The 25,980-nt window shown below is 39.2% G+C and overlaps 1 protein-coding gene across 4 annotated transcripts in view; it reads right to left on the bottom strand.

Annotated features, from left to right (window-relative positions):
• Window positions 1-25,980, bottom strand: part of ZCCHC4 (zinc finger CCHC-type containing 4) — a 50,116-nt gene that overhangs the window by 1,183 nt on the left and 22,953 nt on the right. The window contains exons 6-13 of one of the 4 annotated variants that reach the window (XR_008958382.1): window positions 23,968-24,040; window positions 19,388-19,538; window positions 17,731-17,831; window positions 10,624-10,745; window positions 10,313-10,388; window positions 8,329-8,380; window positions 7,434-7,578; window positions 3,601-3,833 (exon numbers count right to left, since the gene is read on the bottom strand). Coding sequence is in view for 2 of the 4 variants with exons in the window: in XM_026514536.4 (XP_026370321.1) it covers window positions 3,764-3,833; window positions 7,434-7,578; window positions 8,329-8,380; window positions 10,313-10,388; window positions 10,624-10,745; window positions 17,731-17,831; window positions 19,388-19,538; window positions 23,968-24,040 (790 nt within the window). In the remaining 2 variants the exon portion in view is untranslated. Of the gene's footprint in view, window positions 1-1,654; window positions 3,834-7,433; window positions 7,579-8,328; window positions 8,381-10,312; window positions 10,389-10,623; window positions 10,746-17,730; window positions 17,832-19,387; window positions 19,539-23,967; window positions 24,041-25,980 lie in introns of those variants that run through there. The other 3 variants (XM_026514536.4, XM_026514537.4, XR_003320490.4) reach the window with 3 other exon arrangements.

Here is a 25,980-nt window from a genome sequence, read left to right as displayed (position 1 = left end):
AGACAGTTTTCCTACTGACTCTAAATACCCCCCCCCCAATATTGTTTAGGTCTGTTTTCCTTTTTTCAGTCTTTATAGGAAAGAGAAAAGACCAAGGGGAGCCTGGGTGGCTCAGTCAGTTGACCATCTGGCTCTTGATCTCAGCTCAGGTCTTGATCTAGGGGTCATGAGTTCAAGCCCCACATTGGGCTCCATGCTAGGCATGAAGCCTACTTAACAAAAATAAATGAATAATAATTAAAAATAAATACAAGAAAGAGAAAAAACCAAGTCCTCTCCGTATCTTAGGCATGCCTACTGTTAAGAATTGAATCGTATCCTCTAAATCCAGACGCTGAAGCCCTAGCCCCAGTACTTCAGAACAGGACTGTATTTGGAGATGGGCCTTTAAAGTGGAAATTAATGTAAACTGAGGCCATGGGAGTGGGCCCTAATCCAATGTGACTAGTATCATTATAAGAAGAGGAAATTTGGACACAAAGAGATATGGGGAATCACACACACAGAAGAAACACCACGGGAGGAGTGAGAAGGTAAGTCTTAGAGAGGGGCAGAAGATCCAAACTTGCCAATGCCTTGATCTTTTTTTTTTTTTTTTAAGATTGTATTTATTTATTTGACAAAGAGAGAGGCAGCGAGAGAGGGAACACAAGCAGGGGGAGTGGGAGAGGGAGAAGCAGGCTTCCGGCTGAGCAGGGAGCCCGATGCGGGGCTCGATCCCAGAACGCTGGGATCATGACCTGAGCTGAAGGCAGACGCTTAACGACTGAGCCATCCAGGTGCCCCCCAACACCTTGATCTTGGACTTCCAGCTTCCAAGACTGTGAGAAAAAAAATTATTTTTATTTAAGCCGCCAGTCTCTGGTATTTGTTATGGCAGCCCTAGCAAACTAATGCACCTACCATCTGAAAACGTCTAGAAAATTCCATGCTTTCATCAAATTTTTATTGAGCGCCTACAATGCACAAGAGATATAAGATGGTATAAAATGGGTACTGACATTAAGAAACTGAAACCTTTTGGGGAAATAGAAACTATAAATCTAATCACAGAATAATACATGAAAAGTGCCTCAAATGTGGTTGCAGAACACCCAGGCTTCAGAGAGGAAGGTACCGGCTGGTAGCAGGACTCAGGTAAGACTTCCCAAAGAGAGCAGGACTTGGGCCAGGGCCTGAAGTCTCCATACGACTTTAATAGAAGGCCATATGGAGGGAAATACTCCAAACAGAAAGAACAGGATGAGATGAAAAGAGGGGGCATACTGGTGAAATAAATTAGTCTAAATACCAAACTGAATGTAAGAAAAACCTGAAATCTGATCATTCAGGGCCTATGAAGTGACTCTGGATTTCCTTAAATTTTGTAATATAAGCAAGAAGTACAATGAAATTTAGCTGTAATAATTTAAGAAAAAACATACTTTTAAAAAGCTTAGAAAGTTTTGTGTGTCAAATTTGGGGATTTTCCTCTATTGCTGTTTTGAGTAGGTATCTAAATGTTCAGATATGCAGATTTCTAATTAGAACAAATGACCTCATCTCCCATCACACTTTACCTCCCAGAGACATTTTTACATCCTATTAGTTTATGCCCTGAGAAAAGAAAGTCCTTAAAATTAGTATTAATTGAACAAAGAACAGAATAACCAAATTTCTTTTTCTTTTTAAGATTTATTTATTGGCAGCGGGGGGGGGGGGGTGTTGGGGAATAGGGAGAGAATCTCCAGCAGACTCCCCGCTAAGTGCGGAGCCCGACACGGGACTCAGTCTCATAACCCTGACATCATGACCTGAGCCGAAATCAAGAGTTGTATGATTAACCAACTGAGCCACCCAGGGGGCCCCAGAATCACCACATTTCTTACTTTCAACTTCCTAAGCAGTTTAAGTTTTAAAGTACGTAATTCCTTATTATAAGCAATATCCTATTTCCTCAATTCTAAGGTATACTTTTTTTTTTTACATTTCAATATTTCTGAAATAGGATATACCTAAAATTTAATATACACAATTAATGTGCTATGGGGTTTCTCCCCCTGAAAAGCTACAATCACATCAACAGTGCATTTTACAACTGATGGTACCTTAAAACTAAGGAAATGGGGTGATGATAATAACCCCTGGCCAGCAGGACCCAGTTCTTCAGAAATCATGGTCCCTCAGGTGTCTGAGTTTCAGGGGCGACTTCAAGAGATTTTACCGTGGTTTGGGGGGAACACCACGAAAGTCAGGTAAAGTCCAGGCCTGTGGCTGAATCAGGGAGGGGAACACTCACACTGATTCTGCCAAAGGTTCAAATCTCACCCAGTCACCTCTGAAGCCACCCCTCTGATCACCATAGCAACCCACTTGGAAAAGGGGGCAAGGAAAGAGTTTTCTGATCTATGTTAAGTCCAGGGGGCTTGGCTCATCTTTTGATGTCGCCAGATATACACCCCTATCCATTGATCAGGGCCACGCTTCTGCCTCCACATCAGGCATCAAACAGTCCTAACTTAAAGATCAGACAATTTCTTGTACCTGCACTCCCAGGGCTCTAGCTAAGTCCAAGCAAGCATGCCTGCAAACCTGCTCTAAAGCAGCTGTTTGGGAATAAGAGAAAAGTCATTATGCAAATGCAAGCAATTCAAAAGGATGCCATCTTAAGGCAATCATGTCAGGTACCTAGCAGAGAAATGGGGAGACGGACTGTTCGTTCTCACAGTTCAAGCCCAGTCCCTCCACTGCTATGATCCTGGACCACCAGATGATTACCATCAGGGCTCCAGCCGTCTGCACTTTGTTAACATTTCTCACCAACAGAACTGAGAGCCAGGCACACATACCTCATTTGACGTCATCACGAAAACAAGCCTGTGCTGTAGCTACTGTTATATAATAAAATAAATTATATAATAACAAGGAAACAGGCTGTGGGTGAATGACCTGGCCAAGGACACAGAGTCAGGAAGGGTTCGTCAGAATAGGGATGAGAGGTTTTAATTCCCAAACTCTCTTGCCTTCTGCTATTACTTTTACAAAGAAATAACCTTACTGCTTAGCTTAAAAGACACTGAGATGGCAGAGCGAGTCTAATATAATTCTAAATGTCTCATTCATCCTACAACATCTAAATGATTCTATTACATCAAAGGACACTGTAAAAAGTACTTGAAAAGCAAATATTTAATCATAAAATCATAATCATGTCTTTATATCTTTAGCTTTGTCAACATTCTATCATCTTTGTCTAAAAATAATTGTTCATTGTACGTTTCTTTGCAAGTGGGATCTAAGTTATCATGCAATGTTTTGATATTTAAAATATTTCTGAACCTAATTTAACATACTTGTGTTCAATGTAAACAAGACCTTAAGTTTTCACTTTCATTTTTCTTCTGACACTTTCTGCAAAAAAACACTGCATGCCCATTTTTCAAAAGAGGCCAAAACCATATGATTGGGAGAGATTTAAAGAGAGAAAAAAAAAGGCACACGGAAAAATCTGGTCAACCAGCTCAGGATGGAACACCTCCCCGGGTCTCCAGAGAGGCTGCAGAGGGGTCCATAAACCAGCAAATACCACCTGCCTATTATCTGCCTTAGAAAGGTGCATACCTTTGAAAGCGACAGAATTTAAGTCCGGTGTGGCACTTTCAGAAAATGGCATCAAAGGTTGGACCATAAATCTTTCTTATTCTCAAGTCACTGGACATTTAAGAGCAAAGATATTGATGGGCTCTTTCTCTCCTGTTCTTCTTCCTTGTAACAGATGTATGATTCATGGATTGCCTTTAGTGGTCCCCATTTTCATCTTATTACTTTTTCTTTGCTTCTGCTTTCTGACAGCTCTGAAAAACAAGGTGCTAAATTATTTTGTAGAATAAGCATAGTTAATTATGTAATTATGTTGGAATTTAATTAACCAGCTGACCAAATAAGAAAACACAAGGAAAAGAATTTACTGTATAATAAGCATAAATCCTCAGGATCCTAACCATAACAACAAGGAGACAGTCAGAGGCCTGACTAAGCAAAATGCTTGAGTGAAGAAATTTCTTTAAAGACGGTTAACTACAGATTTATTGGGGACAAACCCACCACACCGGTAAACAGTCAAGCCAGGAGAAACCACTGCTGTGCGGAACCGTACGGTATCCTCTAGCCGGCATGTGGCAACCGAGCACCTGGGATGTGGTGAGAACGAGTTAAAAATGCTCTAAATGTAAAATATACACCAGATGTTGAAGAAAGAATGCAAAATATCTTGTCAATAATTTTTTATGTTGATTGTGTGTTCAAATAATATTTGGGATATATATTATTTAAATTTTAAAAATAGTAAAGCCAATGAGTGAGGAGGGTGTTTTTGCTATTGTTTTGGTCTTAGTACATCTGTACTGCTCAGCTCAGCACTTCAATCTCCAAATCCCTGAATTACATTTTTCAGGAAAAGGACCGATACGATACATTTGCCGTTAGCAGAGGCAGAGAAATGAAACAGCACAATGGAAAAATGGACAACGCTTATAGAGGCCCATTTTATAAGCCCTACAGCTAATTTTCCTTTCTTCAGTGGGTCTAAAAGTCTGGACAAGTGCCACACAGGTTGTCCTCATTTTGTGGTCTTTGTCTTCTTGAAAGACTAGCTTCACAACGAACGAGTTGGAACTCACTCTCTAAAGAAACTAAACCACAGCAGAACAAAACAGATCCTTAGCTTCTGGCGCTCTCTGAAATAAGTCACAGACGCTCTACAGCTGAGAAAGATGACTGGACTGTTCACTCACTTTCTCCAAGCTAGCAGAATCATGCCATTTATCATATGGCGAACCGAGGAAAGGGCTGGGGCTGCCGGCACCGGCCAACCTGGAAAATCCCTAAGGGTACCCAGAGATATCAGTCATTAGATTCACTTCTCCTAAACTGCAAGTCCTGGGGAAAAGCTTACTCTTGATCTTCCCAGGACCAAAATCTGGGATTCATAAACAGAATATAATCCCTCCGTGGAGCTAACTGTGGCCTCACTTTTTGTTCACACAACATACGTATTAAGTGCTGGGAATACAAAATGAGTGGGCATCATCTGACTCCAAGGATCTGGGAGACTGAGACAAGGTAGATGTCACCTTTCATTTTCCTTCCCCCAACTGCCTTTTGGGGAAGAAACAGAGGCTATGAAATCCTCCAATGAGAAGTAGCAGAGCCAGCTTGATTCTAGAACCTATGCTCTTAATTACCTTGATACTATATACTCTGCTATAAATTATTCAGATATGTAACGTGCTAAGCATTTGGAATCACTAAACAAATATTAGCTATTATTAGTAGCACCACATGACTATTCTTCAGAATTCTGCTTGACAACTTTCCATTTTTCTATATTTAGATTTTGGATTATAGATTGGGATAACCTATCGGTTCAAAAATAAAACAAATACCACAGCCATCTTTATACTCTTCTGTGTACGTTATATAATTCTCCTTTCCCTCCAGCCATTATCTTAAGAGGGCTAATGTCCTGATAAGTGATGATTTAGCAAATTTAATGAAGTATAATCTCTTGATGACACAGTCAATGAAGCTGTGTGTGCCTGTATACAAAATTTAAACACATTTTCTTTGGCTTTTCCACTTACAAGAAGAACTAGACATGAACTAGACCTCACTAGAGGACATAGTAAACAAAAGCAGAAGAAAATATTCATTTTAATATGAATAAACAAACTTTTCAGAGATAAAGTCTTTCAACGGAGTATAAATTGAACTGCTTGAGTATAAATCAATTCATTGTTTGTTTTGCCTTAAAATTGAATTGACCTAGTATTTGTCCTCTAAATTATAGGTATTTATGTCATGATAAAAACGATTAACCACAAGAGGGAGCCAGAACCATTCCAGTTCAGGGGCAAAGGCAAATTAAACTCAAGAAAAACAAGTTAATATAAGGCAGCTGTGAAGTGTCTTTTATGCCATATATGCTAAAAAGACAATTAGAATTATTTTTTACTATTGTAAAAGGGAAAAAAATTGTGCCTTATCAATTTCATTAGGAAAAATTTTTGAAAGCAATACCTGAAGATAACTGTTCATACGAGTTTAGGAGTCTTTTCTGAGAGAAAAAAGTAATACTATTTAAGACTTACCAGGTATATCACATCCTAATGGATTTGCTCCTTGAATTAAACTTGATAAAATCTAATACTAAATGGTTTCCTTCAATGAAAACAATAGAATACCACCAAGCCAACTAGCCCAGGCTACAGGGGACCAACAAAGAGCCTAAAATACATTACCAAAATGCAAATTCACTTTCCCTGTATCAGAAGATCACAGACTCAAAGTCCGAGCATGTCACTAACTCTGTTTACATCCAGAATTACCCTGTACTTGGTGCAACAATCCCACACCAATAGTTTATTAGGTGGTCCTCTAGTCTTAAAGGTTTCTAAGAAAAAATCTTTTATGAGATTCTTCTATATACTTCTTAATTTAGAAACTTCCATTTCTACCCTGGATTACTTAGTGGAAATAATTGTTTAAAGTAAATTTGATGAAAAGTAATGGAAAAATAAAACAGAAGGCCGAATTCAAATGACTGGGCCTTAATGGGAAAAACTAATTGCCACTGACCAAAAAAATGAATAACAGAAAAGAATTCTAATACAATCATAAATAGTTACAATAACATCAGATATTTCTAATACTAAGAATTTTTTTTTTATCACAAGTCGTAAGATAGCTCAAAAATTTATGCTGATCCCAATTCGCACATAATGTTAAATTTGGCTATCTGGTTTTCATAACAATAAAACAAGAAGACTCAATAACTGTCATCCCTTTTAGTTTTGGTTTTTTTTTTTTAATGTAATCATTCAAATGAGCCCAGTATAACTTTGCTCTGATAACCAACACCAAATATTGGTGGAAGAAGTGAAAATAAGCATAGGAAAAAAATGGTAAAAATTAAAATTTTACGTATCTAAATAGTCAATGTTTTTTCGAAGTCTGATATAATTTAAAGAGATAACTCCTTTTCCGATGTGTTCACCGTAGGATTACACACTACCTTCCACCTGAAATGCCTTCTCCAGCCTTGCCTGCTGTCATGTGTCTGCATCTGGCCTGTCCTGACTTAAATATCACGTCCGTCAATAAAGGCTGGACTCTCTCTACACAAATTATAATTTCACATGAACCATAGGAGATAAAAAGTTAATCAATTTCTACCTTATACTTCGGTGATTTTCATGTCTCACCTGTAAAATGTTAAGCTCTTTCACTCATCTTCGCGCCCCCCCGCCCCCCATCTATGCAAACAATAAATAACAGTAAAAACAGCAAATAATTCAGCACTTCTGAATCCTCTATTGCATACTTTTGTGGAGGACTGCTTTACACAAATCACACAAGGCAAACTTTTTTCTAGGCAATAAAAGAATTCAACTCACTTGTTCACTTTCTTAGATGTGGCGATCTTAGGACAAGTACTACGTTTGTGGTCTAATTGACCACAAATGAAGCAGCCATCTCTAGGGCCCCCGCAAGAATGATCTGGAAGAGCACAGTGACTACAAATGCTACAGTGGATCCAGGCTATAAAATAAAAATTAAGTTTTAGAAGAAGTTCATTTAATATACTTTTTCATTTGATCAACCTTTATGACAGGGAAGCATGGATAGTGTTTACCTCAAATATCGTGACCAGTTTGCATAGCTGGTTATAATTTGGCTAAAGATGCCAAGGTTAAGAGGCTAGAATCCCACATAAAGCAACTAATTTCTTTCTGATACATGGCAACTGATGCAGCCCTTCTTCAATGAGTCATGAGCCGAGAGCCACTGACACAATGGGGGCTGGCTGAGTGACACCAAGTCCTATTAAAATGAGCCAAGCCAAATGCCACACAGAAACAGGTTACAAATGTCTCCCTATGAAGGAGAGAGCATGTATTTTGGTAACTGCAAAAATTAAAAAGCAAGTAAAATCAATGTAGATCCCTATATTAATTTTTTTCTCTTATAAATACAATTAAATAGGGGCGCCTGGGTGGCTCAGTCGTTAAGCGTCTGCCTCCGGCTCAGGGCGTGATCCCGGCGTTCTGGGATCGAGCCCCACATCAGGCTCCTTCGCTGGGAGCCTGCTTCTGCCTCTCCCACTCCCCCTGCTTGTGTTCCCTCTCTCGCTGGCTGTCTCTCTCTGTCAAATTAATAAATAAAAGCTTAAAATAAATAAATAAATAAATAAATAAATAAATAAATACAATTAAATAAAAATCCCATTTAGGTGAAGAAAAACTCTGAAATGTTTCCATAGGATCTCAAACACTAAGTCTAAATACTTACACGGTTTTACACACTTTTTGCAGAGAAAGCAATGGTTCCATTTCCTGCCATCCTACAAAAATAATTTTTAAATTATGTTTAATGTATCATTAAAAATCAAGTTCCACAATTAAAAATTAAAATGTCTTATTAAAATCTGTGTAAATTATTCATTCCTTATTTCTCACTTTCCTGGGCTTCACAATTAAATACTTTGATTTTAATCTATGCATTTCTCCACTCAACTCAAACGCTCTCCTTGATGGGCCCCAATTTCCTTAACTGGAAAACTAGGGGATTTATCTACATGATCTTGAAAGTCCACCAGTTCAAGCAACCCAATCTGCACAAAGAAGGACTTGATGAAAATTTCAAGAGAATTAATGATTCATAACTTTTACGTGTCTATGCAGCATAATCCTTAATGAAATTCCTATTTGAGAACTTTAGATAATTTAAAAAGATACAGATTATAGGGGTACTGTTTGGGTAATGTTAAATCTGTGAAATAAAACGACCTAGAGAAGTATATAAGACACTTACATGTCCAGTTTAATGAGTATTATAAAGTACACACTGATGAATCCCAACAGGTCAAGAGAATACTGTCAGCCCCCTAGACACTCCCCCAGGTGGCCCTTCCCAGTCCCCCACCGAGTAACACCTACTCTGGTTTCTGTGGTGGTCACTTCCTTGCTTTTGTTTATTTTTACCACTTATGTGTGTATCTCTAAATAATAAAGTTTTGTTTTCCTCATTTTGAGCCTTATAAAAATGACGTGGGCATAATTTTTTAAAAATAAAGAACACAGAGAATATCTAAGCTGATTGAAAACACAAGTAATCAGATGTGCTACCACAGTTAAAAATAAATATAACCAATAACAAAATTGTAAAGTTTTGAAAAATGTACTTTATGATAAGTTATAAAAATACAGCCTTTCCTTTGGGGAATCACTTGTGCACATTAGCCTAACTAAACTTGACTCGTTCTTTCTGACTGGATTTAGTTAAAATAAACAGGCCACCTTAAGGGCTATCCCACCTCCTTGAAACAATAAGTAGGAGGTATGTCCCTATAGTCCTTCCTGATCTGTAAAACTTGGAGAGTACCTATCTACTAGGGCTTTGTGCGGAGTGACTGAGTTAATCCATGTACAGCCCTTAGAAAACGTCCTGCCACATCAAAAGTGCACAGTATATGTTATTATTTTATCAGAATAGGGATGGTGTCTCGTAGTTCAGCTCCTTATTTGAAACACCTCAATTTTACCCTCAACAAAGTTTAGCACTCACTTCATGCCTTATTTGAAATACTCCTGATTCTAGCAGTCACCCAGTACTTCACATAAAAGTGAATTTAGGGGCACCTGGGTGGCTCAGTCAATTAAGCATCTGCCTTCAGCTCAGGTCATGATCATGGGGTCCTGGGATCGAGCCCTGTGTCCCCCACATAGGACTCCCTGCTCAGTGGGGGGGAGCCTGCTTCTCAGTCTACCTCTGCCCCTCCCCACCCCCTCACCCCCACTTATGTTCTCACTTGCTCCAATAAATAAAATCTTTTAAAAAAAAAAGTGAATTCAAATAACTGTTAATAATGATGGAGGCACCTATTTTTAAAGCCTGTTGTACTTTATTATTAGAAATAAAATATTGTATTAAAGTATAATTAGTAAATGATAATACAGTAATACAAATTACAATATTATTAAAATAACATTGGGGCACCTGGGTGCCTCAGATGGTTAAGCGTCTGCCTTCAGCTGGGGTCATGATCCCAGGGTCCTGGGGGATCGAGTCTGCATCAGGCTCCCTGCTCAGCGGGGAGTCTGCTGCTCCCTCTCCCTCTGCCCCTCCCCCCAACTTGTGTGCACACACGCTCACACTCTCTCTCTCTAATAAAATCTTTAAAAAAAAAAAAAAGCTTAAGCAAAAGTAATGAAACGAGTAAGCTAAAATAAAATGAATATATATGAATAAAAATGCGTTCTACAGAAACCTGTACCTTGGAGGTGCAAGAATTACAGTGCTCACAGTGTTGATTCTCTAGGGAAACGTATCGTTGACACGAAGCACAAAATCTGAGGAGGAAAGAAAGACTTAAATCAGCTGCATATTTTCAAGAAGATTCAAAGAGCAGATAAATGGCACTTGTTACAAAAATTGAGTGTAATCCAAATTCAATTCAAAATTATAGACCAAATGTAAAGGTAGCAGAAGAACTATATGAGTCAATATTAAAAGCATTTTGATGTTGGATATATGGAACTTTATTCTCAGTGACTCATGTATTTCAAGGCCTCACTAGGATCTTACCTGTACCCTTCTTCGCTAGGAAGGATTATTTTGTTGGGTGGAATATTGGTGAAAATACGCACAGGAGACTGTTTTCGACCTGTCTTCCCATGTTTATAAAGTGCATGATTATCATAATCTACCTAGAAAGTTTAAAAAAATTGAAAAAGAAAATTTACTCAAAGGAGTCAATATCTATGAAGATTCTTTAACCAATAAAGAATAAGCTGGTGCCAAGAGAGGAGTTAAAACAAAGTATTTAAGAAGAAATTCTTAAAAGCAAGAGTTTGCTTATTAATCAACAGACAGAGGCCTCTGTGGTGGTGAAATTTCATTATAGAAAAGGTAAACTTTGTTATGATAAATTATATTGCCTGGTCTTAAGAGAACAACTGTAATCTTTTATCCAATACAATAGACTTCACCAGAAGGCCTATTACGGAACTAAGAATTCGGCTTTTGTAGCTCATAGAATTCCACCCTTGAAGGTGTGTGACGACTTGGCGGGGGTTTTCATTTTTGTGTGTGAGATCGGCTACTTGTCAGTTCGCAGGTCACCGAGTCTCAGCACTGCCATACTCCAACCCCCCACCATTCGTCATCTGACCTCTCACGTCCTGGCTGAGCACAGATTTGGGGACCAGAGAGTGGCTCTGCCACTCACCTGTTGTGCTGTGAGGCAAATTTACATAATTCTCACCTGAAAAAGGAGGTTACTGAGCCCTGCCTCAGAGATGCTGGGAAGGAAGGTTATGGGAGACAATGTGTGTACAAGGCCAAGTTCAGGGCCTGGCATACAGTAGAGACAGGAAGATGCAGATGAAGAGAGAGATTCACAACGACAGCTGACTATTTCGAACATTTGCCTCTCCTCAGGACCCCTACACCTCAGCTTTCAGCCGTGGCAGATCACCTTGAAAGGAAGCGGGAGCTAACAGGCTCAACGTCTATTAGCTTCTTGCTCTCGTCTCCTTCTCCAACCTCTGTGCTATCCATACACATTCTCACTTTGGTTTTAAGCCTGCTCTGAATCCACCTGGTCACTACGACCATCTTTCTTTAGATCAGTAATTCTCCGAGTGCGGGGTCTGGGTCAGCAACATCGGCATCGCCCCTGAGATCTTGTTAGAAAAGCACATTCTCACCCCATCAAAGGACCTAATAAAACAGAAGCTCTTGGGGGTTAGGTCCCGCAATCTGTATTCTTAACAAGCCCTCCTGGCACACTGAAGTTTGAGAACCATTGTTCTAGATTGTCCATAAGAATACCGTGAGATTTTTATGAAGTCAGTATGGGTACAGCCCAACTTTCAAATAAGTTATCATGAATTGTTTAGATTCTAAACAAGAATACACTTAAGAATTTTTCAGAAGAACTGGCTTGCAAGCTAGCTCTATTAAATAAGCAAAGCACAACAATGTAATAAGGACTTACTGACAATGGAGAGGGCTCTAATGAGAAATTCCTAAGCTCTCCGTGTGGCCCTGCCCACAGCTACCACATTCACAGGCGAGCAAGTTCAGGAAGACAGAAGACGCTCAACAAGCTTTAGCAGTGAGGGGAAAAGTAAGTGCCATACGAGGAGACCCAGCCAGATAAGGGGCAGTGTGGGGAAAAAAACAAAAAACAAACCCCCCCCCCGGGGGTTCTGGTTAACCGTCAGCACGGTGAGTCCACGGTCTAGCCAACTGCAAAAGCTGGTGCGGGCTCGCGGCCGCCCTGTACGGAAATGTAATATCATAACAGGCAAAGGATGAGGTCAGATCACATGTGACGCTCTGCGTTCAGTCACTGCATGTGAAGGGAGACCCTGATAAAACCAGTTCGTTTCCACCAAAAGTAATGAGAATGAAGAGGATCTGTCGTTTAACATTTTGGGGGTGTTTATTCAGAAAAGCGCAAACTGGGAGGATCTGATAGCTACTTTATAACTGAAGGGGGTGTCGGTGGAATCGAAATTAGACTTAGCCTTCACTGCTTTGGAGAACAGAAGTAGGACCAATGGTTAGAAGTTAATAGGGAGCATATTTTATCTCAATATGAGAAAATTTTCTAACGATTAGAGCTATTAAATAAATTGAGTTGCCTTGTAAGGCTGCAGGACTTTGCTCACTGAAAGCATTCAAGTGAGGCCGGGTGACGGCTTGTCATGAATTTAGTGGAGAGGATTATTACGGTGGGAAGTCAGCCTACGTTACACCCCTAATGGTTCTTTCCAACTTTAAAATTCTATGAATATATGTCACCTATTAGAGGCTAAGATACAAAAGCAGATTTTACTTCAAAATCACCTTAAAATATTACCATAAGTAGTTTTTTAAAAAGATGATTTAAATTAATAATTTTTCCCTAATGCACTCCTCTATGTATTTAATAAATATAGAACATTTAATTAAATTCAACAAAGATATTTTGAACATTTATGAGTGTCATAAGAAAAAAAAATTCTTCCCCGGAGAACCTTTTGAAGATCTACAAATGTTGGAAAAGAGGGCCTTAGAAGGATTTCCGGTAAATGGAATATTCCGTGCAATACAATAGATAGCAGATGGAAGAGAGGGAAAGAAAGAACAATCTCTTTACGGTTACCCAAGGAGCCGGAGAATGTATGTGTCAGGAAGGTGGTTGATTGCTTGATTTTGCATAACCTAATTGAGATTATTATTATTTTTAAATGCGGGTTTGTTGTGCTAATTAACTATAAACATATGGTATGTAAAACGCATGCTGCTAGGGTAAATTAATGTACCTCTAACATACATCCATATTTCATAGCTTCCTCCACACAAATAAACGTCCTATGGAAACGCTGTAAAGCAAACACAATTTTGCAAATTGCATATCACTAGTGGTAGAGCTGATACACCATTTTCCCATCATTATCTCTGACATTTCACTCACAATGATGATGAGAGGCATTTTCAAATAGAAAATTTCTCCCATGGAACTGATTAATGTGATGAAGTACTGTATAGAAATGAGGGAAAGCACAGAATCTCTGCAATTCTTAACTTTTAATTTTATCTATACGCAAATTTCTCCTGTGACATGAGACTGAAACCAGTTATACGGAAACCAAGACGTTCACGTCAACAGACATTTATTTGCACCTACTATGTTCTAGGTATCTGGCTGGGAAACAAAGATGAAATAAGACAGAGTACTTGTATTTCCCTAACTCCCTTGGGATTGTGTTCTACTTGGTTTCAGTGCATCAAAAGATCGCCATCAGCCAACTTCCACCAGAGCAAAAAGGTCTTTTAGTCATATTCCCCATTTCCCATGTACCTCTTATTTAAAATTATATCTATATCTATGTATATTATCTATCTGTATTATTCCCCTTGTCACTCCAAACCCATTAAATGTTTGTGTTTATTACACATCAAGTTTAAGAATTTCAGTTGTCATCTTGTCATGTGCAATCACTTGTCAGAAATTCCTGTCAAAATATCTTCACTTCTGAACATGAAACTAACCTCGAAAAACAGTTTTCTACACAGGATGATTTTTTAAGGGATAGCTTTAAAAAAAAAAAACAAAAAAAACAAAGCTCTACTTTTAACAATCCAGACAAATGTCCCGGATTAAGTAGAAACAAGAGATCATAGCATGTTCCCAGTGGAAGGGAAGTCAGGCGATCTAGTTCAGATACGGTAAATATAGGACCTAAATGTCACCAGACCCCTGACGGGGCCCCCGGCACAGACATCACTAATCAATCACACACTACTCCCCACCCCTGAACCTGGTATTCTCGACAAATTCGCCAGAAGTCACTACCAATTTATCAGGCTTACTACTAAAGCACTAAAAGTGAAACTTATCTGCCATCTCTTTCCTGATTCAATCATTTTATTTTATAGGTAAGGAAACAGAGGCCAGGAAAGATAAACTGACTTCTCCCTCTTAAGATTAAAGAGCCTCTAAAAGGCAGTGTGCTTGGGCTCATACATCTGACTCTGGGTCAAAATTTCTTTTCATCATCACGTCCTTCCTTTCTAATCTGCCCTTAATAAAACTCTCGCTTTCCTAGGTCTTTGATGACTATTTTATTCTGTACTCATCAAGTGCTTTATCACTGAAGAGTCTACATAATTTATATTTTATGAAGATCTGCCGCACTTCTGCCTCCCTCTTACCTGAAAAGTCTTTCAAAAAAAGAGATTTAGTGATTTTAGGTTTTTTACTGCATTGTGGTTTTGGGGCTTATAATCATCTTAGGCAATGTGAGAAGGAAGGTCTAATCAAGGTCTATGGCAAGAGACCTGTGAAGGAGGACAAGAGACTTTCAAATTTTTCATTTGATGAAGGCAGCTAATATACAAGAAAAGAAACTACCACAAAGTAAGGTTAAAATAGAAAGAGAAAGAAAAGGAAGAAAGCACAAGTTTCAGAAAGGATAATAATAATAATAAATCCAGAGAAACTTTCAAAAAGAAAGAAATTAAGAAAAGAATGAAAGACAAATCATCAAGGTGAGGTACGACAAGTAAGGTTTATAAACACAATAGGAGATATGGTGAAATCAGTTTCTCCAACTGAGCGTGCAATGGGCAGCAGTGTTCTTATCTTCAGTAGAAATCAGAAAAAGCTCTGTTTTGTTTCACAAATTTTATTCTAGTTTTTCCTTTCAAAGTTTGGCTTTCTCTTTACTCAAAAGACTGCTCTTCACCTTGTCTGATACCCTGTCTGATAAGGCCTACCCAGAAACTTTTTTCACCAATACACGGAATTGTATAATTATCTTTAATAAGCTTGGACCTTGGAACTATTTCTCAAAACTGAGACTCCAGTATTTCCACAAGTTCCTTTCTCGTAACACAGACCGTCGAAACAAGCCATGGCTGGTTTCTCCACGTGAACCTCTCTCGTCCACTCTACTCTGGATCTGCCTGCCTTCTTTGGCCTTCTCGCCATTTCAAACGGTTGCCCGCAGTGAAAACTCATTTCTAAATGTGCATGGAACAGTTTTCTGAGGGACCTTATGTTTTGCAATTTCAATGTTTCACATACCGTACAAAAAAAAAAAAAAAAAAAAAGCCCCAAAGAAGAGTTTTACCCACATCCAGGGACTATTTGAATGGTCTCAACAATGCGGAGAGCAATAACCTTTAGTCTACATTTGCCGTGTGTTCAGGACAAGGTTAAGCCTTTTCATGTACTGTCTCATATAATTCCTAAAACCTTATGAGGCAGGTGTGTTATTACTCTGCTCACTTAACAGGTCACATGACCTGCAGAGAGTTAGATAAAATGTGTAGGCCTCACTAGTAAGTGGCAGCACCAGGATTAAAACCCAGTTCCTTTTCAACTCCGGAGTACACGCTGTTTTTCATTCAACATGTACAAAGCACCTGCTCTGTGCCTGACACTGTACTAGACGTGCTAGACGACGATTTGCTGTCAAAGACAGCAGGCACTCCTGCCAACGGAAAACAGTTTACTTAGTTAATGTCTTTAGGATATGTCCGCTATCTCTGCACTGCAAATGCCAATAATAGAAGTGCCCCCAGACAAGAAACAGAACACTATGTGCTCTGAAAAAGGAAAGTAAACCAGCTTTGGGAAGAATTATGATGTGGATTGTACCTAAGGCCGAGCTCAAGAAGTCAAGGTTAAAATGGCTTGTGCTATAAACGTTGGAAAGGAACTGGTATATGGTTCAGTAGCCATAAAAATGTCCATTAAATTTGATAACGTAATTTTTGGAATTCTATTTCAGTTTTGGAAATTTATCTTAAAGAAGTTATATAAATACGGAAAAAATTATGTGAATAAGAAATGTTCATGGCAGTGTTATTTATAGTACCTTAAAGGTGGAAGCAACCTGTGTGTCTAAGAAAAAAAATGCTAACAATTGATAATATAACCTGCTAATGAAATAATTTAAAGTGATTTAAAGGAGGTGGCTGGGAGGCTCAGTTGGTTAAGCGTCTGCCTTCAGCTCAGGTCATGATCCCAGGGTCCTGGGATTGAGCCCCGCATTGGGCTCCCTGCTCAGTGGGGAGCCTGCTTCTCCCTCTCCTGCTCACCCTGCTTGTGCTCTCTGTCAAATGAATAAAATCTTAAAAAAAAAATAAATAAAGTGATTAAAAGCATAAAGACTATGGAGCTACATTTAAAAATGTACATTTATATAAAACACAAGAAAGCAGAATTCAGATTCATCTGCTATGATTACAAACCTGTAAAATGTATCAAATTATGATATTTGCTACTTGGGGTGGAATCGCAGGTAGGGTCTGTCCTCTCATTTTTGGTAACATTGCTTCTTTCAGAATTTCTAGATAATTTTCACAATGGTAAATGCCTTCAAGATTAGAGAGATTAGATCCAAGTGCTAGCTTGGAACAAGTATGAAGATATTTTCAGTTCCAGGGCTGAAAAGCCTTCATCAAGGTAGTCCCTTGCTCAGAAAGCTCAAATAGAAAAATGTCATTACAAAAGAGGAAGCAGTGGCCACTTGGTGACCCCACACAGTGATAGTGACAAGGGGGTTAACTTCAGAACCCAAGGAAACGAATACAGGAAAGTGGACATTAAAGCAGAAAGAGTTGAGGGCAGAGATGGGAAGGAGGGCCAGTCAACTCCACCCTGAAATCAGCACACTCGCCCACACACACAGCCCTCAGCCTCTCTGCTTCTCTGCCACCTGCCACCTTGGACACACCTCCCTTCAGAGCTCCTGGCATCCTCTGAGTGGCACAGTAAAGTGTACTTGACATTCCACTGACCAGAAAAAGCGACTGACTTCTCTACAACCTCTGAACAGACAAAACTCCTGTTGATAACAATGAGTCGGGGGTCAGTTAGGTCAGTCGGTCTAAAACCTAGCTGCGCTGCAGATCACCTGGAAGCTTGGTAAAATGTGCTTCCTTGGGGCCTTACCCTCTAATTTTGATTTAGTAGGTTTATTTTGGTACCTAAGAATCTATATTTTTAATAAACACCCTAAGAATTACATTTAGGAACCTCTGGACTAAGCGATGTATGGCACAGTTTTAGTGTTTAATATAGCTTATGATATTTTCATTTCCAAAAATCGATGGATAGTCTGATCAGAATATTTATTTAAGCGGAATATCCATTCATCAACTGTGCCAGAAAACCGAGTATTTACTTACCTGGTAATCCAGCATGCAGAAGCTTGGAAAAAACTGACGGATTCGGGATTCAAAAAAATAAGGGAAAATCCAGAACATGGGTAGTTCTTTGTGACTGCTATCTAGTGGGTCACAACAGAGGAAAAGAAAGTAAGAAATCGATATTTAAAAAAAATAAAAGAGTTTTAACTGAAAGACTTCTAATATCGGGAGAAACTGCAATTGTTCAATGCACTTAAATCATACAAAAGAAGAGAATGTTTACCAGAGTGCCATTTATAACTTGACCTTTCCCAAAAGTCAATGGAAACGTCCTTTTACATCTAAACGCTGGTATAAAGTGTATGTAGAAGTAATCTTCACACGCATAACCACTATATTCTAGGTAAAGGCAAAGATATCACCACCGAAGTGGGAAATGAAAAGGAGCCTCACTTGGAAGCCCCAAGCTCGCTGTGATGTGGTGGCAGGAAGCATGGGCCAGAAGGCAGAAGGCCTTAGGTCAGGATCCCAGCTCTGCCACAACTCGTTATGTCCATTTTCAGGGATGGATCAATCTTTCCTGAAGCATGGGAGAGTCTTAAAAACAATCAAAATTAACTTCAGTGACAGACAGGGGATGTAGCTATTATTGACAGAGCACCTCATACAGGCTGAGCCCAATGCCAGGTACTTTCTACATACTATCTCCTTACAGTAACTCCTAGAGTTAGACAGTCATAATCCCACTTTACAGACAGAGCAACTGAAGCCATAAGATTTAGGTAATTTGTTCAAGTTCATGCAACTAATAAGTGGTAGAACTGAAATTTAAGCCCACGGAGCTCTTCATTGCTTCCTCAATAACACTGACTTTATCCATTCTGGTAAGTGGACTTAAGAACTGAAAATAAGTGGAATACTTAACACCATGAGTCATGTTTCAGATTTCTTTTGCGTTCTGTCTCCAAAGCACACTATTTATGTAGCACAATTAAAGGAGAAGTTTGATCACCAATTCCTGACGCTCTTACAGTTTATCAATTTGCAAGCTGGAAACTAAAAAATGATTGTACCAACTAATTAGACAATTAATTAAATAAGATATTTTGAAGGCCTAAGGCACTTTAAACTGAGTAATAACCCCCAGCCACTAACCCACCTCTATCTATGTGGGTATCTATTTGTCACTGATAACCACTGTAAGCCTAGTGCATAGCGATCTTCCTACCCAAATCTTGGCATAGTTTAGAGCTCTGAGCCAGAGGCTGGGCACCCTCTTAGAGCTGTGGGCAAGACTTTAGGAACATTGAAATGTAAGATCCATGAGGGCAGGAATATGTGTCCGTCTGGTTCAGTACTCTACTTCCAGCACCTGAACGGTACCTGGTACACAGGGGCCGCTCAGTAAACATTTATTGAATAAATGACAACAGTTTACTGCAATTCTTCATAATGTCCCCTTATGCTCACCTACAAGTCGTTGTGAGAACACGTGATTAGGATAATACAAAGTGTATCATGATAATGAAGTCTGCCACATTCTCAAATAAGCCTGTTTAAAAAAAAAAAAAAAAACACAAGAACCCAAGACATGTATATTTTATCAGAGCTCTGATTCACTGAGCTCTGCTAATATTTGACAGGAAGTAGATACACAGATACATGTTTATTTTGCAGTAAGTAATAAATTACACACCTTGGCTTTGACCTTCTTTCCACATAGCAATTAACTTCTTGAATGTAACAGCCAGAGGTTCAACCAAGCCACCAAAAGGAGGATCTGTCACCATAATGACTCCCTCACCTTTATCTTCCTGTAAAAATGTTCTGCATACTTCAAGGGCAGCCTGGAACAAATAAAAATTCATTTCTAAATGAGGACTAGAGGGAGGCACTCCATCCTATTCAGAGAATGCGTTAGGCTCGGTCCCACTGTTTTCACTGAAGCTTCACCCATCCTGCCACCCCAGAGTCCCTCAGTGACATCCTGAAGCCTCTCTCATTCAGTCCCCAAGAGATTTTATCTTTTGGGTTCCTTGATAAGCGGGTTTTTAAAATTGCAAATTCAAGCACCATCACTATCAGAGGACTACACATTTCAAATGGTTAAATTAAAAAACTAAATTTAGTAACCTGAGAGAGAAAAACTCATTACCCATGAAGACTATCTAAAACGCTAAATTCAATCCCACAAACAGAAGCAGGGACTGAGCTAAACCACTGGAGACACAAAGACGAATAAGACCTATTTTTTTCCTGGCTGGTTTGTCTACCACGAGTTCAGTTTAATGAGAGCTACCCGTTACAAGTCACCTCCCACATGTTGCTAAGCGGCAGGTATGGATGGGACAGACGTGTTCGGACACGCACCGTAAGTACATGAATGAAAGTCCACAAATAGCCAAGCTTAGCCAGGCCACGAAACCAAGCTATTCACACATTTTCCCAACACACTAAGTGAAGTGCTTTCAGTAACTATAAAATTAACATTATGCACTGTCTAGGGTATTTATTATTTTCTGCTTCGGGAGAAGAGATAATAAGAGATATACCTATAATACGAACGCCAGTCTACTGACTTTGTAGTCGTTTTCAAGCACTCACCTATAAAAGCAAATCAACACAGTATACAAAATAGCCTAAGACTTTAAAGTTTAATGGCATTTTAAACTTTAATAAACCCATATGTACTTTAGAATAAAATATATATTGTCCTACTACTAAATCAATTTAGAAGACTCAATTGATGAGAGGAAAAATGACAACATCCTAATCCCCTTTCCCGAGGTGAGTCTTTATTAACTTCCTACTGGAAGTCCTACAGCAAGGGATGGCGTGTCAGGAAGGTTAATCATTTTTCAAGTGCTGCCTGGCACTTCCTTAACCTGCCTACATGAACAAGGACTTAAAGTACAGATGATGTTATTGAAAAACCTTCCAGTTCCTTAGACTTAGAAGTAGGAAAAGAAAATAAAGAAGTAAATGAAACCAAAACTCCTAGCCAAATTAAAAAACCTATGGACTCTGGGAAACAAACTGAGGGCTTCAGAGAGGAGGGGGGTGGGGGATTGGGGTAGGCCAGTGATGGGTATTAAGGAGGGCACATATTTCATGGAGCACTGGGTGTTATATGCAAACAATGAATCATGGAACACGGCATCAAAAACTAAGGATGTACTGTATGGTAACTAACATAACACAATAAAAAATTATTATTTAAAAAAAAACAAACAAACCAATAGAGTGTATTTGTTTCCAGGTAAGAATCAATCATGTGACATCCCGTCATGACCTGCTGAGGGTTCTAATGTTGACCACCTGTGGAAACCAGACGCTTGCTTGTGCCACCAGTGCTGAAGTGCCTTAACTCTTCCCTTCATCTCAATCATCACTAAAAAAGTGCTTGGTGCTTTATTATTTTTTTTTAGGATTTATTTATTTATTTATTTGAGAGAGAGAGAGAGAGTGAGAGCACGAGTGGGGGGAGGGAGAAGACAGAGAGAAGCAGACACCCTGCTGAGGGAGCAGCTCTCAGGGAGCCCGACACGGGGCTCGATCCCAGGACCCCAGGACCATGATCTGAGCCAAAGGCAGACACTTAATCAACTGAGCCACCCAGGCACCCCAAAAGTTCTTGGTAATTTAAATAAATATCTCCTGTACACGCTTCAACCTCCTTGACCATTAAGGCATATGACATTTTCTATTACCTGAAAGACTATATGGTTTTCTATGAGAAAATCCTGCACAGGGAACTCCTGCTTTTGAATCCAGTGGGCTGTGAAGTGCTAACGGGCCGCAACAGTGGCTCATAACCCCCAAAGCACCCCGCGCACCTCACAGGCGCCTGATAGACGCTTAAGTACTCGGTGATTGATTAGTAGATGGTAAGTCTCCATCGAAAACCTTGACTCAACAGATACTAAATTCATCCAAGACAATAGTTTTCTGCAGATCAATCCCTACTGCCGCAGTGCTAGGTAGAGGCTGCTCCTAGAATACAGAGAAAGGAAAGCCTGAGCTAGACGATTGTTTTCTTCTGGGAAAAATGAAGTAGAGCTCAGTCTTGGTAGCTTATTCCAACCATTATTCTAGAAACTTATAAGATAATGCCATAAGCTTCCAATTAAACTTAAGAAGAATTTCCTAGAAAAAAAGGTTAATTACGTGTTACATTCTTAAAATAGAAGCAACGGTTAGCCGACTGTTAGGTATTCAACCGTCCTTTCACTCTTATCTCACCATTACTGTTCAAGATAGAAAGCAAAATCATGGTATGGTATGAAAAACAAAGAAGCACATAAACAAACCCAACCCACTACTGCAGCATCTGGCAGTAATACAGACTCGGTTATTTCACCTACTCTGATGCCGGCCCTGTCTGCACGTCCCCTGGGCCACACCCCCTGAGCGTGAGGCCCCAGAGTTTCCAGAAGCCATATTGAATACCTCTCTACATCAATATTCCACCTGCCCCACCAACTCAACATTTCCAGCTTTCACTTCCAACCTTCCCTACCCTGTTCTGAAGAATGAAATACAAAGCCAGGCCAGACCACCAAGTCATCTTTGACTTCTCCCTCAGTACGCTTACTACCAAGTCTTCAGTGAAATGCCTTTGGAACCCACCTCTCTCTTTTCCCCGTCACCATTGGCCTAGCTGAGAAGTCCACTATCGTCTGTTGTCAAGTAAGTTTGCAATTCCTCTCTCTCACTCACACTCACCTAATCAGTTCTCAAATCCTAGAGATTATCAACCAAGTCAGCCCTTCAGGAAACTGAAGTATGTCTAATTCTAACTGCTCTTTATTTCAATACCTGGCTGTCACAGCTAAAAAACATATATATATATATATATATATATATATATATATATATATGTATGTATGTATATATCCCAATGCTGACTGAGTCTCATGGAAGGAGTGCATCATTGGCTAGACTGAATCAGGAGACTCATTTTCCAATCCCAACCAGCAATTCAGAATTTGTTTTCATTTCCTGGATACGTAGTTTTTTAGTTTTGCTTGGTTTTTGTTCTATCATTAGTTAACATCTTAAAACACAATATATACTTACACGTGGTTCACAGTTTTTGAAAAATTGATATACGTGCATAAATGGATATGTGCTTCAGGTGGTCCTGATGATTCCATACAGCTGCGGCCAACTTCCTGTCAGGTGTGATTACTTGGTTGGGTATAGTTTTTATTTTATAAGACAACTCGCAAAGAGCTCAATCTAGGAGAAGTATAAGCTCTGCTATGTTGTCTATTCATAGTGACATTACTAACATCATATTATTGAAAGAAGCTACCCCCTGCTACCCATGGACGGCCTCCCCCATTATCATCATCCCCCACCAGAGTGGTACATTTGCTGCAACTAATGAACCTACACTGACACATCATTATTATCCAGAGGTCACAGATTAGGGGTCACTATTTTTTTTTTTAAAGATTTTATTTATTTATTTGACAGAGAGAGAGACAGCCAGCGAGAGAGGGAACACAAGCAGGGGGAGTGGGAGAGGAAGAAGCAGGCTCATAGTGGAGGAGCCTGATGTGGGGCTCAATCCCATAATGCCAGGATCACGCCCTGAGCCGAAGGCAGACGCTTAACCACTGTGCCACCCAGGCACCACTAGGGGTCACTATTGACCCTAATTTTTAAGAATTAGTTTAATAAAACTATAAATCCCCTTAACTGGACATGACATTTATCAGAGAGGTAGACATCAAACAACTAACCACAAAATTATTTAATTACAGTACCAGGCTACAAAGGAGAGCCTGACCTTGTCTGGGGGTCAGGGGAGGCCAGAGAAAGTGACTTGGAACAGAGCTTTGAAGGATGAGGTGAAGTTAACAAAACAAAATGAGACTAGAAGGCCGAGGAAACAGCATGGGCAAAAGCCCCCGTGGCAGAAAAGCCAGTCCCAGATGAAAGTCATACATCCGGAACATAAACACAAACCCCAGAGCAAGAATAAGAAGAGAGACTGGAGGGTGGCAGGGGTCAGATTGGGCAGAGCCCTGGGGGCCCTTGGTAAGAAAGTGGGTCTGTATCCAAAAAGCAGTGAAAAGTCACAAAAGAAGAACAGCACAATCACTTCTAGATGCTCAATACACCCTCAGTGGATGAAGAAAAATAAATGCCAATCAATAAATGGTAGAACAGCCATGATTTGATCTTGAGGGACTCTCAGAAAATAAGAAAGGAGGTACTCTGGATCTGTTCTTTCACAATAAGAAGGATAATGGTCATAATTCTTACCTTTCCATCAAAGAAGTGATGGTTAAACATGTTATAATGGCAAAAGCTATCTTCCATGTAAAACTGTGAATACCTGTAAAAGAATTTATTATGGTAGTTATTTGTCCAGTTATGGCTATTTAGTAAGTAAATACTAAACTTTAAAACTATGAAATCACACCTTTAATAAAAGCAATTTCATCATTCCTTAGTTTTTTGAAATAAAGAATACTTTTTCCCAAAATCTCAGGGAGTCACTAACAATGAATGAGTATCAAACTTAAATTATGTTCCCAAGTTAATAAGCCAGTGACAAAACTAGAGAACACTCACATATAAAATTCACACGTTCCATCAGACCACAGAATTATAGAGAAACAACGATATTACTGATAGATTGTTACGCAACTTGAGATGGGTTGGCAATTAAAATACATCTCTCATACTTACTAATTTCAAGAAAAACACTGAATCAACATTTCTGCTCAACAGCTGTTAATTATTTTCTTCTGTGGTTAACAAAAAAGAATATTTAATACAAAGCATTTCTTGTCTATTGCAGATTAGCTCAATAAAATATGCTTCTCAATATATAAGAAAAATAAGTATGTGCATTTCATATTTACTGAATTAGTGCCAGGAAAGAGAGATATTTATTTACTGATTGAACAATTTCATTCTTCTAAGATACTACTTTAAAATGCAATCAGAAATGAATGAGAGTACCAGCTTTGGGCATTAACATTTTATAAATTTTTGCTAATTTACTAAAAATTCATAGCACCTTATGGTTTAAATTTGCATTTATTTGATTTCTTACAAGATTGAGCCTTCCTTACTCCTTAATTGTATTTGTATGGTGTCTCTACGTCTTCCCCATTGTTAGCTCTTATTGAATTCTGAGTCTTTTGTATAATACAGAAACTTCTTTGTTATCACCATAGGATCCTAAACTTCCAAAATTTTGTTATAAACAGTTCACATACAAACCACACCATCTTTCTACAGAATTCATAACCTAGTGAAAAAAATCAGGGACACATGCTTACTTACACAACTTCTTTAACCAAATCGTGAGAGTGGCATTTCACTTCTATTTCTACTCCTCCCTTACTGTCCATAACTGACTTGCTACCATGGTGAGAATTTAGTCTAATGGACAGCCCTGCTTTATCCTCTTCATATTACACTATGGTTAAAAGTACAGGCTCTGGGGGCGCCTGAGTGATGCAGTCATTAAGCGTCTTCCTTCGGCTCAAAGCGTGATCCCAGCGTTCTAGGATCGAGCCCCACATCAGGCTCCTCCGCTAGGAGCCTGCTTCTTCCTCTCCCACTCCCCCTGCTTGTGTTCCCTCTCTCACTGGCCGTCTCTGTCAAATAAATAAATAAAATCTTAAAAAAAAAAAAAAAAAAAAGGTACAGGCTCTGTAATCAGACGGTCTGGTTTCAAACACTGGGTCTTGGGGTGCCCGGGTGACTCAGTCGGTTAGGCATTCAACTCTTGATTTTGGCTCAGGTCATGACCTCAGGGTCGTGGAACTGAGCCCCACATAGGGCTCTGCACTCAGCCTGACCCTCTCCCACCCCTTCTTCTCCTCCCTGTGTTCACTCATGTTCTCCCTCTCTCAAGTAAAATAAAATCTTAAAAAAAAAAAAAACAACAAACCACTGGGTGTCTCACTTATTACCTATGTAACCTTGGTGAGCCTTGGTTTCTTCATCTACAAAATGGAAGAAATAGTAGTGTCTACTTCATAGGACCTGGTAAGTATAAGTGAGATAATATGTGTAAAGTGTTTAATACAAAGCAGCTACATATACTGAAATGTTAGGCATCGCTATTTTAATAAATATCAGCTATAAAGATGTATGTCTTAATGCCCCTCATATTAGGGAATTACGTTTATATCCAACCAAAATTTCTCCTCCTATAATCTAAACCCATTTCTTCCTGTTCTGTAGAGACAGAAGAACAGCTGTTCATTCCAAGTACAATGTCCCTTAATATCATTTGAGATACTGTTAGTATATCTG

The sequence above is a fragment of the Ursus arctos genome, unplaced genomic scaffold (assembly GCF_023065955.2).
Source record: "Ursus arctos isolate Adak ecotype North America unplaced genomic scaffold, UrsArc2.0 scaffold_9, whole genome shotgun sequence".
Taxonomy (NCBI): Eukaryota; Metazoa; Chordata; class Mammalia; order Carnivora; family Ursidae; genus Ursus; species Ursus arctos.
This window is presented reverse-complemented; position numbering and strand designations above follow the sequence as displayed.